The sequence below is a fragment of the Myotis lucifugus genome, unplaced genomic scaffold (genome assembly GCF_000147115.1).
Source record: "Myotis lucifugus unplaced genomic scaffold, Myoluc2.0 scaffold_492, whole genome shotgun sequence".
NCBI lineage: Eukaryota > Metazoa > Chordata > Mammalia > Chiroptera > Vespertilionidae > Myotis > Myotis lucifugus.
In genome coordinates this window covers 137277-151829 of record NW_005871540.1, presented here as the reverse complement: position 1 = coordinate 151829, position 14553 = coordinate 137277, and the positions used below count along the sequence as shown (strand labels likewise).

The 14553-nt window shown below is 39.7% G+C and overlaps 1 protein-coding gene across 2 annotated transcripts in view; it reads right to left on the bottom strand.

The window, feature by feature from the left end:
- Nucleotides 1-701: 701 nt before the first annotated feature.
- Nucleotides 702-14553, bottom strand: part of LOC102440452 (UDP-glucuronosyltransferase 2B31-like) — a 21448-nt gene continuing 7596 nt past the window's right edge. The window contains exons 3-6 of one of the 2 annotated variants that reach the window (XM_006103560.3): nucleotides 6374-6505; nucleotides 3617-3704; nucleotides 2253-2472; nucleotides 702-1215 (exon numbers count right to left, since the gene is read on the bottom strand). In XM_006103560.3, coding sequence (XP_006103622.1) covers nucleotides 936-1215; nucleotides 2253-2472; nucleotides 3617-3704; nucleotides 6374-6505 — 720 coding nt within the window. In that variant the 3' untranslated portion in view covers nucleotides 702-935. The remainder of the gene's footprint in view (nucleotides 1216-2252; nucleotides 2473-3616; nucleotides 3705-6373; nucleotides 6506-14553) is intronic. The other variant, XM_023744854.1, reaches the window with a different exon arrangement.

The window sequence follows — 14553 nt, the reverse complement described above, 5'->3', positions numbered from 1 at the left end:
ATTTCAAACTGCCTTCAACAAACACATTGAATTGTTCATCATGTCTGTAAGTAGCTAAGTTATTCTGTGCCTTGTTTTACAAGAAGTGGGCATATACATGTACAGACATATTTGGAGAGAATGAAAATTCAGTAAGTCCCTTTAGAGCATGGGTTCTACATTATTAAACCTACAATTGGAACCATATACCCATTATCAAAGACTAAAAGGAGAGTGAAAACAACCAGGTGAAGCTTTTTAGGGGGCTGTGAGGTAAAGAGAATTAGCTATTGAAACCAAAGTCTTTCATAAACAGCTCAGTTCACAATAGGAAGCAATTAGCTGCTCTATTTCTCAATCCACATAAGTTTTGATGATAAATTAACTTAAACAGGATGAAAGCAAATGACTTCCATGTCTTTAGGTAAGAAGTGATGCTGAGGATGTATGTACAGTAAAACAAAGGAGCATTGGTGGTCTCCCAAAATGAAATAGAAGGATGAATCATTTTGCACAATTCTAACTTTTGAATAGTTTCTTTAGCAAAAGATAAAACTACAGGATTTTGCACCAAAATAATATTAAAATATTCTGAATATTTGCAAAATAATATTAACATGGGAATAGACTACTTAATGTTCTTGTGTTCATGTGTAATGTTTGAAACACAGTTAAGCTAATATTTTGGTATAACTTGGCAATTAGAATAACAACTTTAAAAATATATTCATATGGCTTTATTTTTGGTTTACTTTTTATAAGTCTTTATGTTTGGCATGACATATTTATAACTCTTAACCAAGTGGTCATTTGAAAACAAATTTGGATCTGAGAAGCTAAATTGTGAAAAGTAAGGTTATCACAGGAGATAGTGACCCTTACATTGCAACTTCTTGCTGGAATAAAGTGGAGGAGTCCCATCTATGAGGCATATCAGCTTCAGGCCTCTGAAACAACTACTCTCTTTTTTTCTTCTTTCCTGTTTTTAAAAACTTCCGGCAACAAAACAGAACACATTTTGTGATGACAAATGTAGCAGTTGCCACACAGGCCAGCAGGAACCCAATCACATCCAAAGAGTGGTACTGGAACCAGGTGAGGTCAAGGGCGGCTGGCCGAAGATGTTTGGCTCCTTTGTGTCGCATGACAAACTCGATCCAGAAGACCACTCGATCTAGAGGTTTCACTGGTTGGTCATGATGAATTCTTGATAATTTCATAGCATTCTCCTTATATCTGAATGAGAAACACAAAGATACCAACATTGAAAGAAAGTCAATTTGCTTAATAATAAACCAATCATTCCCATTCAAAGTTGTGTTTTTTAATTAAAAAATATTTTATTGCCAGGCCAGCATGGCTAAGTGGTTGAGCCTTGAACCATGAACCAGGAGGTGACCATTGGATTCTGAGTCAGGGCACATGCCCGGGTTGCCTGCTTGATCCCCCGTGTGGGGTGTGCAAGAGGCAGTCGATCAATGATTCTCTCTCATTATTGATGTTTCTCTCCTTCTCCTTTCTTCTGTTAAATCAATAAAAATATATTTAAAAAACATACACAAAAACATTATGCCATGTGAAAGTAGCCAGTTCCAAAAGAACATATATTGCATGATTCTGTTATTATGTAATGTCCAGAAGGACTAATCTATAGAGACAGAAAGTTGATCAATGGTTGCATGGGTGAGGGAGATGGGAAGTGACTTCTAAGGCATATGATATGTCTTTTTGGGATGACAAAAATTCCCTAAGTTTAAATTGTGGTGATAGTTTCATAGCTTTGTAAGCATACTATGTATATTAGAATTATATAATTTCAACATGTGAATTTTATGGTATGTAAATAATATCTCATAAAATCTGTTAAAATGATTATAATAAAATAAGTTTTTGAGTGTAAAGATATTTATAGTTTCAGAAATTTTAGATATTGAATTTATTTAGGTAATGAATTTATTATTTTTATTCTAGTTTATCACTCTTCCTTCTATGTATTTGATCATATTTTAAAAAAATGTGTCCTTATGATTACCTACATAACTTTATAATATTGGAGGAGAAAATTGTTGCACTGATGGCTCCCCATTAAATACATGGGGTTAATATGCATCTTTGAAATAAATGTGTGGTTGAAAATAAAAGCAGATTAAGATGGGTTAACTCATGTTAATAATGTCAAAATTAGCCTCTTCAAAATGGGATGAAACTAAGATGCACTATTGACAAACTAATCTATGTATAAATACTATCTATGAAAAATATGTGACACTTACGAAGGGTCATTAATGACAGTCTTCAATGCATTGAGCAAATCTGTACTTGAAATAGTGTTGAAGTCCAATCTGACAGCTGCTCCCTTGGTCTTCATGTGAGCAATGTTATCAGGTTGATCCGCAAACATAGGAAGGCCCACCATAGGGATCCCATGGTAGATCGCCTCATAGATGCCATTGGCTCCACCGTGAGTTATAAAGGCTTTGGTTTTTGGATGACCTAGGATTGGGTGAATTTCAGCAAATTTTGTATTATAAATCTTGGAATAAAATGAGAGTTGGGCAATAAAGGCACAGAGACAATACATTTAGCAACAGATTGTTCTACACTTCAGACTGAAGTAAAATGTCTTTCAGAACTCTTAGGAAGAGGCACCTAAGTCTGCTGGAGAGACAGTGAAGGCTTACTTAAAAGATTAGTGTGTTTCTTTTGACTTGAAATGAATACAAGTTGCCAGTGGGCAAATTGAAAGAGAATATTCTGAATTTAAAAAGTGTATGAAAAAAAAAGTGGTGGTGCATGTTGAAATATATTCTCTTAATAAAATAGTGAAGTTACAGAGTGTGATATGTAGATGTCAAGGCAACAGACAATGGGATGTAGGCAGTGGCACAGGAATCAGAGAAGGAAAAGCTACACATTATAATGAAATATGTTATTATGCCCTAGCTCGTTTGACTCAGTGGATAGAGCATCAGCCTGCAGACTGAAGGGTTCTCGGTTTGATTACAGTCAAGGGCACATGCCTGGGTTGTGGTCTTGATACCCAGAGGGATCATGCAGGAGGCAGCCAATCAATGATTCTCTCTCATCATTGATGTTTCTATCTCTCTTTCCCTCTCCCTCCTCTCTGAATTAAACAAACAAACAAACAAACAAACAAACAAAAGAAAGAAAGAACTGGGAAGCAGTTAGCTGCTCTTAAAAAAAAAAGAAATATGTTATTACTTCGGAAAGAGATATTAAATTTTTTCCCAATGGAAAACAGAGAGTCACTGGTAATAAAAGAGGAACTGATATTTTTCAGGGACACCTGTACACCCTTACCATGGATTAAAAGATTGGTATAAGGAGAGAATTAGGAGGCAGAGTGACAATTAGGAAAGTGTTGAGATATTCTCTCTGAGAGGAATTACATATGAAATAAAGATTTTTTGTTTGTGGCCATAGGAATATGCCTGTGTAATATAAGATGCCAACTTATAGCTTATCCTTTTCCCCTAGGACTGGGAAAGAAATATTGGGAAGTTCATTTTTATTTTTGAGGTTTTCAGTAAGAAATGTCCAATACATTTCTATCCTAGTGAACTGTTTATCATTCTGGTTGACTTGATTCTGATTTCAGGGTTTTCCAGAATCTTACCAAGAAGGTCATTCTGGGGGATCCATTTATAGAGCCGGGTATTTGGCCCTAAGGTATCTGGTATTTTGCTATCATATCTCCATATAACCTGTTAGGGTAAAGAAGGTAATGTATTACGTGAGTCAAACTGCAGAGTTATATCATGTTAGAATTGTAAATAGGTTAAGAGACATCTAGTTAAACCCCTGACATATTACAGGTAAGGGAATGAGGACAAGACATTCTGATAATGAGAATCAATAAAAGGCTGATGTAAGAGGCATACATACTTATATTGTGTGCTACTTATTTTTATATTCAGTCAGGTATGAGTGCAATCATGATGTTTCACACTTTAGGGTTAGACAAATGAGATTATCAATGGCCAATTCAAGCATATAAAATTTTTTAGGTAGACATATAATTGTAGTGCAAAACCCAGCAAATTAATGGTCTATGCATTTATTTTAATTATTTATTATTCTAGCTGTCATCATCTAGATTTAATGCTAACCTGTTTATTTCTTTTTGAATGACGTGAAAATGGTTTTCTTATATTCACTAATTTCATAAAGTATCTTAGAGTTTTACATAATTTGATTTACAAAATCAATGCAATCAGCTATTTATGAGAATTAAATCATTTTGATATTTAAGTTTATTATTAATAAAAATATAATAAATAATGTCTGCTTAATGAGTATATTTAACTTCTTTTAGTTTTCTACTTATTAATCACCACTTCCAAGAGGTAATTTTTACCAAAATCCAGTATTATTACTTTAACTATGATTGAAAATTTTCTTAAAATGTAGAAAAGAAAACCCATTGGCACTTTATAAATAATAGTTTACCTGTTGAAAAGATCAAATATGATGATGACGGTAAATTTTTTTCATCTGATTCTTAATATTTCACAACATGCTACAATGCACTGACAGCATTAATTAACATGGTTAATTAATTATAAATAGCCAAGCAATTTATAAGTCCACCAGTGAGCTGGATTCTAGTTTATACGTGGTTAACATCTTTTTGCTATGTGAGTGTTAAAGTTACTTCAAGTTCTCAGCAAATTTGCATAGGTGATAAGGAGGAAGCTACATTAGTTAGTAAACTAAAAGTAGTTCACAATTATCCAGAGACTTCAAGTGTATTTTATGTATTAGAATAATTCACTACCATAATTTATGGAGAAGGGGGAGAATCTGAAACTGGGCCATGCTAGGCTTGCTTCTGATTGATTCTTTTTATATTCCCTCCTCTTCCTCTTCCTCTTCCTCCTCCTCCTCCTCTTTCTCATACTCCTCATCCACATCATCATCATCATCATCATCATCATCATCATCATGATGTTATTATTCTGATGGGTTGTTTTGGGGCCACATTTTATAAAACACTGGGTCACCTTGAGGGCTGGACCCACCTACACCCTTTCTTTTATGTCTTCCTGCTTCAGAATTTAGCAGGGCCCAGCCCACCAGGGAGGTTCTTTTTTCTTTTTACAGACCAGATTTTCTCTTTCTCTAAATCATTGTTTCTGGATTAGGTACCTGGATGCAGCTTGGTGAGCCCTGGATATCCCTTCTCTGAATATCACCTTGCAACACTGAATAGGAAAGTAGGAGAGGCCTGGATTACCTGGCAAGTGTAAACTGTATGATGCCTTTCAGATTGTTATCATTCCCTGGTAAATGTTAAAATTTAACTCCATTCTCAGAACATCTGTAGTGTGTACATTATTCTAAGAATCCTGCAAGGAATTAAGCAAATGACAGGATAGAATTTGGTGATATCTGTTCCTGCCCTATAATCCTATATAATAAACCTTAATATGCAAATCGACTGAACAGCCGGTAGAATGACTGGTCACTATGACACGCACTGACTACCAGGTGGAGGCGATTTGCAGTGGTGGCTGGGGGTGGTGCTGGCCAGTGGGTAGCGTCAGGCCACTAGTCAAGGTGGGTGCCAGCTGTGGCCCCCCGATGGCCCCACCCGCTGGCCGCCCCACAGATGGCCCTGATCACTGGCCAGGCCTCACTTATATTTTGGGAACAGTCTCTTAGATTTAAAAATTAAAACCTGGCAAGGCTACTCTAACACTGAAAAAACAGGATTATGCAGCGAAGACATGCATGGACTCTGGCTTGCACATTTTGTGGTCAGCCCTGATTCTGACACTTAGATAACTGTGTGACAAACCCAAACTTAACTTCTCTCTGTTTCAGTTTTTCCACCCATAAGATGGGGAAAATGGTACTACTGCCTCAGAAGGATCTGTTATGTACTACATTTTATAATCAGGTCAAAAAATGTAGCTGTCTATACAATAGCAAGATGCCTTTCACCTGTATGAAAAGTATGGCCACTGCTGCATACGGCGTCCCGGATTGCAAGAGGGATGTCCAATTGCCGATTTAGGCCCGACATCTCCCAAGGGGTCCCAGATTGCAAGAGGACACAGGCTGGGCTGAGGGACACCCCAACCCCATGCACGAATTTTGTGCACCGAACCTTTAGTATTATTATAATACCAAACTTCACACTGTACTTTTGAAATATACTTCTTTGTGACCAGAATGTTAATGCCAAAGTTATTGTCCATCAAAAACACCCTCTTAAGCGCCTGCCATGTATATTTTGTTTTTCTAATTGGTATCTAAGATTATTGAAGCTATCCTAATAGTTTACCTTTCATGTGGAAATTTCTTAATCAGACCCTTTACAGAGTTTAACACACTCATTAGTTTTCTGCTCTAAGGTAGTTTATCTAACCTTTTGAGGAACCTGGGCAAGGGCTGATGCAATCACATTGGCTTTCTCTTCTGTCATGTTAGTGACCATCGACCCCAGGGAAAACACCACGATACCATTTTCTCCAGAGCTCTGGACAAACTCTTCCATTTCCTGTGAAGGAAGAATTTTTTCCATCACAAAAGAGCAATAGCATAGTGAACACTATTGAAAGGATTGCTAGAAAATTAAGTATCATAAGGAATTATTAGTATAGTTCTTGTTATTTTAAGTTGTGTTAAAATACACATAATATACTTACCATCTTAACCATTTCTAAGTGTAAAGTTTAGTAGTATATATATTCTTACTCTTGTATAATCCATCCCCAGTACTTTTTCATCATGTAAATTGGTACTGTATATTTCTTAAACTGTAATTCTCCACTTCCCATTTTAACAGTCCCTGACAACTATCATTCTTTCTGTTTCTATGAATTTGACTAGTCTAAATCCCTTACGTAAGTGGAATCATGCAGTATTTGTGTTTTTGTCTGTGGCCTATTTCACTTAGCAAAATGTCCTTAAGATTCATCTATGTTTTAGCAGGTGTTAGAATTTCCTTCAATTTTAAGGCTTGTTAATGTTCATTTACAGATACCCTGAGCCACCAGAAAGATAAATAGGTCCTAGAGCTGGGGTGGGCAACCCCTGGCACGCGTGCCAAACATGGCACACCAGTAACTTTTGCTGACACGCGAAACCCTCTCTTATAATCTTCCATTTACAATTTTTTTCTTAATATCGACTTTTTTATTTTTCAGATAAATTCAGTGTAGGTGCATCTTAGATAAATAAATAATTTTACTTAACAAGTTATCTTAAGACCATAGACATGTTTTGACGAGAGAGGGAAAGAGCAATTTCTATGCCTCTGCCTTAACTCTCCCTGACTTCCTAGATCCGACCAGTGTTTTGGTTTCAGCCTCAGACACAACGGGTTTTCGTTAACCGCCTCACCTACTTATTCAAAATTTCACTCTATAAAAATGAAACCTTCTCTCTCGTTTTGCCCACCGGTACTAACAAAAGGGGAATAAATTTCTATGTTTCTCTTGGCAGCAAAAGTCCCACTGATAATATCAAACGGAGTCATAAAGTTTTCTGTCGGACTATCAGTGTACATGCATACATTCTGTCAACCTACAGCGGGAAGGCTGGGGAGGGTTGGGGGGGCGGGAGAGGGGTGTAAGAGATCAACTGAAGGACTTGTATGCATGCATATAAGCATAACCAATGGACATAAGACACTGGGGGGTAGGGGAGGCCGGGGAATGTCAAGGCGGCGCGGGGAGTGGGGGAAGGAGACATATGTAATACTCTTTGTAATACTTTAAGCAATAAAACAAAATCAAAAAATTAAAAAATAAATGTATTTTTCATCATCATATACTGTATTTTTGTTGCTCGAATGAATTGTATTATTTCTTCAAGGTTCTTCATATACGTACACCTTAAGAGATATCAAGTAGGCGTAACATATTCTCAAAAAATTAGGGTTGGTATGCAGAAAAATTTTGAGTCAGAGATTTTGCTGGTTGTGGCACACACTCACAAAAAGGTTGCCCATCCCTGTCCTAGAGCAAATTAATCCTGAAATATTGCAGGAGGTAAAAATTACAAAAGTGATAACTCTCTTTTTCAGGGATATCATGAGAAGGCAGGGTTCTTGAAAAAGATAATGCTGGGAAAAATAGAAGGCAGCAGGAAGGAGGATGATCAAATATGAGATGGACTGACTCCATAACAGAAGCCATAGGCATGAGTCTAAAAGAGTTGAGAGTGCTGTTAAAACTAGTATTTTGTGGCCATCACTCATTCATAAGGTCCTCAGGAGTCAGAGCTGACTCAGCACATAACACATAATATACCATTGTGTGTATTGATTGTTTATTGATTTATCTATCAATGGCGCTTGGGTTGTTTTTATCTTTTGGCTCTTGTGAATAGTGTTATGAATATGATTCTAATGTCACTGTTTTGGAATATACCCAGAAGTTCTATTGCTGGATCAAATGGTAATTGTGTTTTTTTTTTTTTGTTTTTTTTTTGAGGAACCTCCATTCTCTTATAATCAGTAGCTGTTTTGAAGAGACCTAATCCCTTAGTTTTTTTGGAGTATACAATTGATGAGCTTGAAATCCCTTATTACATACTATTGGCCCAGTGCACGGATTCATGCACATTGAAAGGAAATTAATTAGAAAGTGGCTGGCGGGGTGGGACTGGGCGAGACAAGCTGGGAATGCCCTGGAGCCAAGTTCCTGTGGTCTCCTCCCCAGCCGGCCACACCTGGGGTGGTGCTGTGGCTCAAAGGGTGTCTGTGGAGTGAGTGGGGATCCCTCCAGCTGTCGGGGTCCCTCAGCCTGGCCTGTGGGGATCAAGCTGAAATTGGCTCTCTGACATCCCCTGAGGGGTTCCAGAGTGTGAGAGGACACTCTCCAAAGTTGCTGACATACAGGGTGTGGAATGCAAACACAAGTGTGCAATAAATCAGATTCAGGGCTGACAGTGCCCCAGCAACAACATAACCCATGGCTGAAGGTGGAATCACGCTACCCCGCAAAGAATCAGGCTCCCTCCTCTCTGGTTCTGGGGTGTGTCACCCGAGAACCGAGAACCACCACTGCCAAGTCACTGCAGCTTGGTAGCTCCTGCATCTTTAATATATATTGGTCGGTAGGTATGATGTCTACTGACCACCAGGGGGAAGATGCTCAATGCAGGAGCTGGGCTCATGGCTCATGAGCACAAGTGGTGGGGGAAGCCTCATGGGGAGCAGACCTAAGCCTTCAGTCAGACATCTCCTGAGGGCTCCCAGACTGGGAGAGGGCGCAGGCCAGGTTGAGGAACCGCCCCCCCCCCGCCTCCTTGCGGGGACTCTAGTTAGTTTATAATTTGTATCTATAAGTCTGTTTATGGTTGGTTTTATTTTGTTTTGTTTTGGATTATACATATAAATAAAATCATATAGTATTTGTCTTTTTTTGTCTGATTTGTTTAACTTAACATAATACCCTCTAGGTCAGTGATGGCGAACCTATGACACGTGTGTCAGAGGTGGCATGTGAACTCATTTTTTTGGTTGATTTTTCTTTGTTAAATGGCATTTAAATATATAAAATAAATATCAAAAATATATCTTTGTTTTACTATGGTTGCAAATATCAAAAAACTTCTATATGTGACACGGCACCAGAGTTAAGTTAGGATTTTTCAAAATGCTGACACACCGAGCTCAAAAGGTTCACCATCACTGCTCTAGGTCCTTCCATGTTGTTGCATTTAGCAATATGTGATATTTATTCTAATTAATCTCTTTTCAATGTGCAGGAATACATACATTGGGCCACTAGTTAGTATATAATTTGTATCTATAGGTCTGCTTCTGTTTGTTTATTTATTTATTTTTAGACTTTACATATAAGTAAAATCATATAGTATTTGTCTTTTTCTGCCTGATTTATTTAACTTAACATAATACCCTCTAGGTCCTTCCATGTTGTTGCATTTAGCAATATGTGATCCATTGGTGAGTAATTTTTCATGGTGTGCATAGACCACATGGATTTTACCCATTTATCTATTGATGGACACCAAGGTTGCTTCCATATCTTGGCTATTGTAGTTAATGCTTAATGAACATGGGGGTGTATATATCTTTTCAAATTAGTGTTTTTGTTTACCTCTGATAAATACTCAGAAGTGGAATTGCTCAGTTGTATACTATTCTATTTTTAATTTTTTGAGGAACTTCCATACTGTTTTCCATAGTGGCTCCACCAATTTATAAACTTGCTCCATGCACAGGAGTTCCCTTTTCTCTACCTTTTTGACAACACTTTTTATTTGTTGACTGATTTCTGGATATTTATTTTGTATCCTGCTACTTTACTTAATTCATTTATCAGTTCTAGTAGTTTTTGTGTGGAATCTTTAAAGTTCTCTATATACTAGTACAGTATCATGTCATCTGCAAATGGTGACAGTTTTACAGTTTTACTTCTTCATGTCCAATATAAATGCCCTTTATTTTTATTTCTTCTGTGATTGCTATAGCTAGGTCTTCCAATACTATATTGAACAAAGCTGGCAATAGCGGGCATCACTGTGTTTTGTTTTGTATTTTTATCGTAGAAGAAAAGCTTTTAGCTTTTCACCATTAAATATGATATTAGCTGTGGGTTTTATTGTTCAAATATGGTCTTTATCATGTTCTCTCTGTACCCACTTCATTGAGAGATTTTATCATGAATGGATGTTGGATTTGTCAAATACTATTTTTTCTGTATCTATTGAGATGATCATATGATTTTTACCCTTGGTTTTATTGATGTTGTCTATCACATTGATTTTTTGTCTGGATATGGAACCATCATTGCATTCCTAGAATACATTCCACTTGAGCATGATGTATAATCCTTTAACATATTGTTGAATTCAGTTTGCTAATATTTTGTTGAAAATATTCACATCTATTTTTATCAGTGATATTGGCTTGCGAATTTTTGTATTGTCTTTGTCTGGTTTTGCTATCAGGGTACTGCTGACTGCTTTCATAGAATGAGTTTGTGAGTGTTATTTTCTTTTCAATATCTCTGGAATATTTTGAGAAGGATAGGTATTAGTTGGTAGAATTAAATGTTCAGTAGAATTTATTTGTGAAATCATCTGGTCTTAAACTTTTGTTTGTTGGGAGTTGTTTTTTTAAAATTACTATTTCAATTTTATTGCTAGTAGTTGATATGTTCAGTTTTTATGCTTCTTCCTGGTTCATTCATTGAAGGTTGTATGTTTCTTGTCTAGCTCTTTTTCTGAAGATTTTTCTATTCTTTCATTTGGGGCCTGTTCCTTTGTCTCCCTATACTTGCTGCCTCTTTGTGTTTGTTTCTATGTATTAGACCAATTTGCTTTGACTCTGAGTTTTGTGTATTCCCTCATTTGTTTTACTTTCTGTGTTTATTTCTAAGAATTAGATGAAACAGACACCTCTCCTGAACTTGATGGAGTGGCTTTGTGTAGGAATGATCTTTGTGTAGTCTGTGAGTGCTGGGTGGCTTCGGCAGGCTGGCTGGAATTGAAGTCGTTGTTTGAGGTATCAGGGGGTCCCTGGAATTTAGGCTAGCCGCAGTTGAGGCAAATATGACCAATTTTATCAGGATGCCCAGCTCTGGGGGCACCCTGGTAGGCCAAATGTCTGGGTTTGGAGCAGCCAGTGGCATATGGCTGCAGCATTGCCATGGCAGTTTGTCTGTCTGAGCCTGAGGTGGGTGTGGGGTGAGTGGCCTATGGCACGCTATGGTGGCCTTGCAGGTGAGCTACAGCACTTGAATTGAATTCTTGCCCATGCTATCACTGGAAGAGAATGTAAACATTAGCACTCTCAGGTACCTCCAATCACAAAGAGTTTCCACAGAGCCTGGAGAGTTCTCACAGTTTCTCAACCTTCTCTACACAGTCTCTCTCTCATTTCTTGTGCAGATGCTATTCAGTCAACCCTCAGATGTTTTTCAGGAGGAAATGCTCTTCATGTAGGTGTACATTCTGAGTGTTCATGAGGTGTCAGTTCAGGGTCTTCCTATGCTGAAATCTCCTTAAATCACTTCTTACAGGCTGGAGAATTACTATAATTCAGGAATCTGTTATTATTGCTCAGAATATCCATGAAATAGTTTTAAGATTTCTATTTATAATCCAGAATTATCATTATATAGTTACTTATCTGAGTGTCCATGTTTCTGACATGTATGTGTATGACACCTTTTGCTCTGAAATCATATTGTACGTTCTTGTAGAATATGCTATGTGTAACTGGCTGTGAGGGGCCCTCATCATCACCTCGCTGACTCTCCCAGGGACCACCTGCCCCACAGTGGGAGAAGTAAAACTGGGCTCTCTGCAGCAAAGATCTGGTCACCCTCTTGAGTAGCTCAGTTTGATGTATTTAAAGTTGCTGGTGAATTCATGTACACCTGGAATTGTTTCAGATTTATTCTGACTGTGGTCCCTGATTTTTTTTTTATCAGTTTTCAAATTTTATTACTTTCAGTGCTAGAAAAAATCCTGATTGCTCAATTTACTTTCTAGCTCCCCACCCCCAAATGTGCACCAAATGTGCAAGAAGCCAAAATTTCATATCTGTTCCAAACTTTACACTCTTCTATCCACCCCCACCGCCTCTGATGATTTTTCTGTTTTAAATAGTTTACTTGTGTGTTTTTTTCTCTGAAAAATAAAGACCTAACCTTTCTAACATAAAAAGTTAACTTTCTCATTCTAATCATTGCTTCAATTTTTTGTTTAAAGATTTTGAGATATAATCCTATATAATAAAAGCCTAATATGCTAAGTGTCTGAACGTTCATTCGACTGTTCAACCAGTTGCTATGATATGCACTGACCACCAGGGAGCAGATGCTCCAACTAGTAGGTTAGGGGTCTGCTGGGATCTGGCCGATTGGGACTGGGCAAGAGGGGCCGGAGCTGCCCTGGAGCCCTCCTGCCATCCCTTCCCTACCGGCCAACCTCTCGCGGTCCCTCCCCATCTGGCTGCCCCTGATCGGCCCTGATCAGGACTGGGTGAGATGGCCCCAATTGGCTCTGATTGGTCCTGATCCGAACTGGGCGAGACGGGCCGGACATGCCCTGGAGCCCTCCCGTAGTCCCTCCCTGGCCCTGATCATGCACCGATGGGGTCCCTTGGCATGGACACTGCCCTCTAGCAATCCGGGACCCTTGGGGGATGTCGGAGACCTGGTTTTGGACCAATCCCTGCAGACTAGGCTGAGAGACCCTACTGGTGCACGAATCTGTGCACCAGGCCTCTAGTTGATATATAACATTCTGTAAATTTAAGGTGTACAGTGTATTGAGTTGATTTATTTATATATTTTTAGTGACCCGGTGCACTGATTTGTGCACCAGTGGGGTACCTGAGCTTGGCCTGTGCCCTTTAAGAATCCAGGACCCCTTGTGAGATGTTGGACTGCTGGTTTTGGCCTCATCCCCACAGGTTCTCATGGGTGTGGTAGTGCGCAAAGCATCAGGCAGCCAGGGAGGAGCCTGAGCCTGGGCTGGGCACTCCCGCTCAATCTGGCCCTGCTGCGCCTGTCGCCTCCATGGCTCGGTAGTGCTGCCCCAGAGGTGGGAGATGCTTGCGCTGCTGCAGCTGTGCTCACCAGCCGTGAGCTCGGAGTCTGGTGCCCACTGCGAGAGCACACTGGCCACTAGGTGGCAGCTCCTACATTGAGCATCTGCCCTCTGGTGGTCAGTGTGCATCATAGCTACTGGTCGACCAGTGGGGTGATCGCTTAGACATCTACACTAATAAAAGAGAAACATGGTAATTAGCGTATGACTGCTACCCTTCCCATTGGCTAATCAGCATATCCTTATGCAAATTAACTGTCAGCCAAGATGGCGGCTGGCAGCCATGCACTGAAGCGAACAGGGAAGCTTGCTTGCTCCAGTGATGGCGGACTCCAACGTTCCCCGCCTGCCGCTGCCGGCCTCTCAGCTGCAACTCTAAGCAACTATGTTGCAAATATAGAAGCTAAACAAAACCCCAGAAACCAGCTTTAGTCAGCCAGGCTTCAGCCAGCCAGACCGCAACATTGTATCAAATACAGAAGGAAAAACAAAGGCCAGAAACCAGCTTTCAGCAGCCGAGGCCTCAGAGTAAAGCTGGCCCAGAATAGAAAAAAAAGAAAAAGAAAAAAAGGAGCAGTTGGGAGCTTCAGTCACCCGCCAGCCTGAAAACGGCCCTCAGCCCCTCAGCCAGACTGGCCAGGCACCCCAGTGGGGACCCCCATCCTGATCCAGGACACCCTTCAGGGCAAACCAGCCGGCCCCCAGGCCTCTATCCTATATAGTAAAAGGGTAATATGCCTCCCGGCACCGGGATCAGCGTGACAGGGGGCAGCGCCCAAACCCCTGATCGCCCTGCGGCTCTGTGTGTGACAGGGGGCGGGGCCACAACCTCCCTATTCACCCTGCTCTGTTCGTGACAGGGGAAGGCTCCCCAACCCCCTGATCAGCCCTGCTCTGTGCTTGATAGGGGGGAGCTCCCAAATCCCCTGATGGACCTGCGGCTCTGTGTGTGACAGGGTTGCGCGCCGCCCCAACTCCCCCTCCCCCCCCACGGCCCTGCTCTGTGTGTGACAG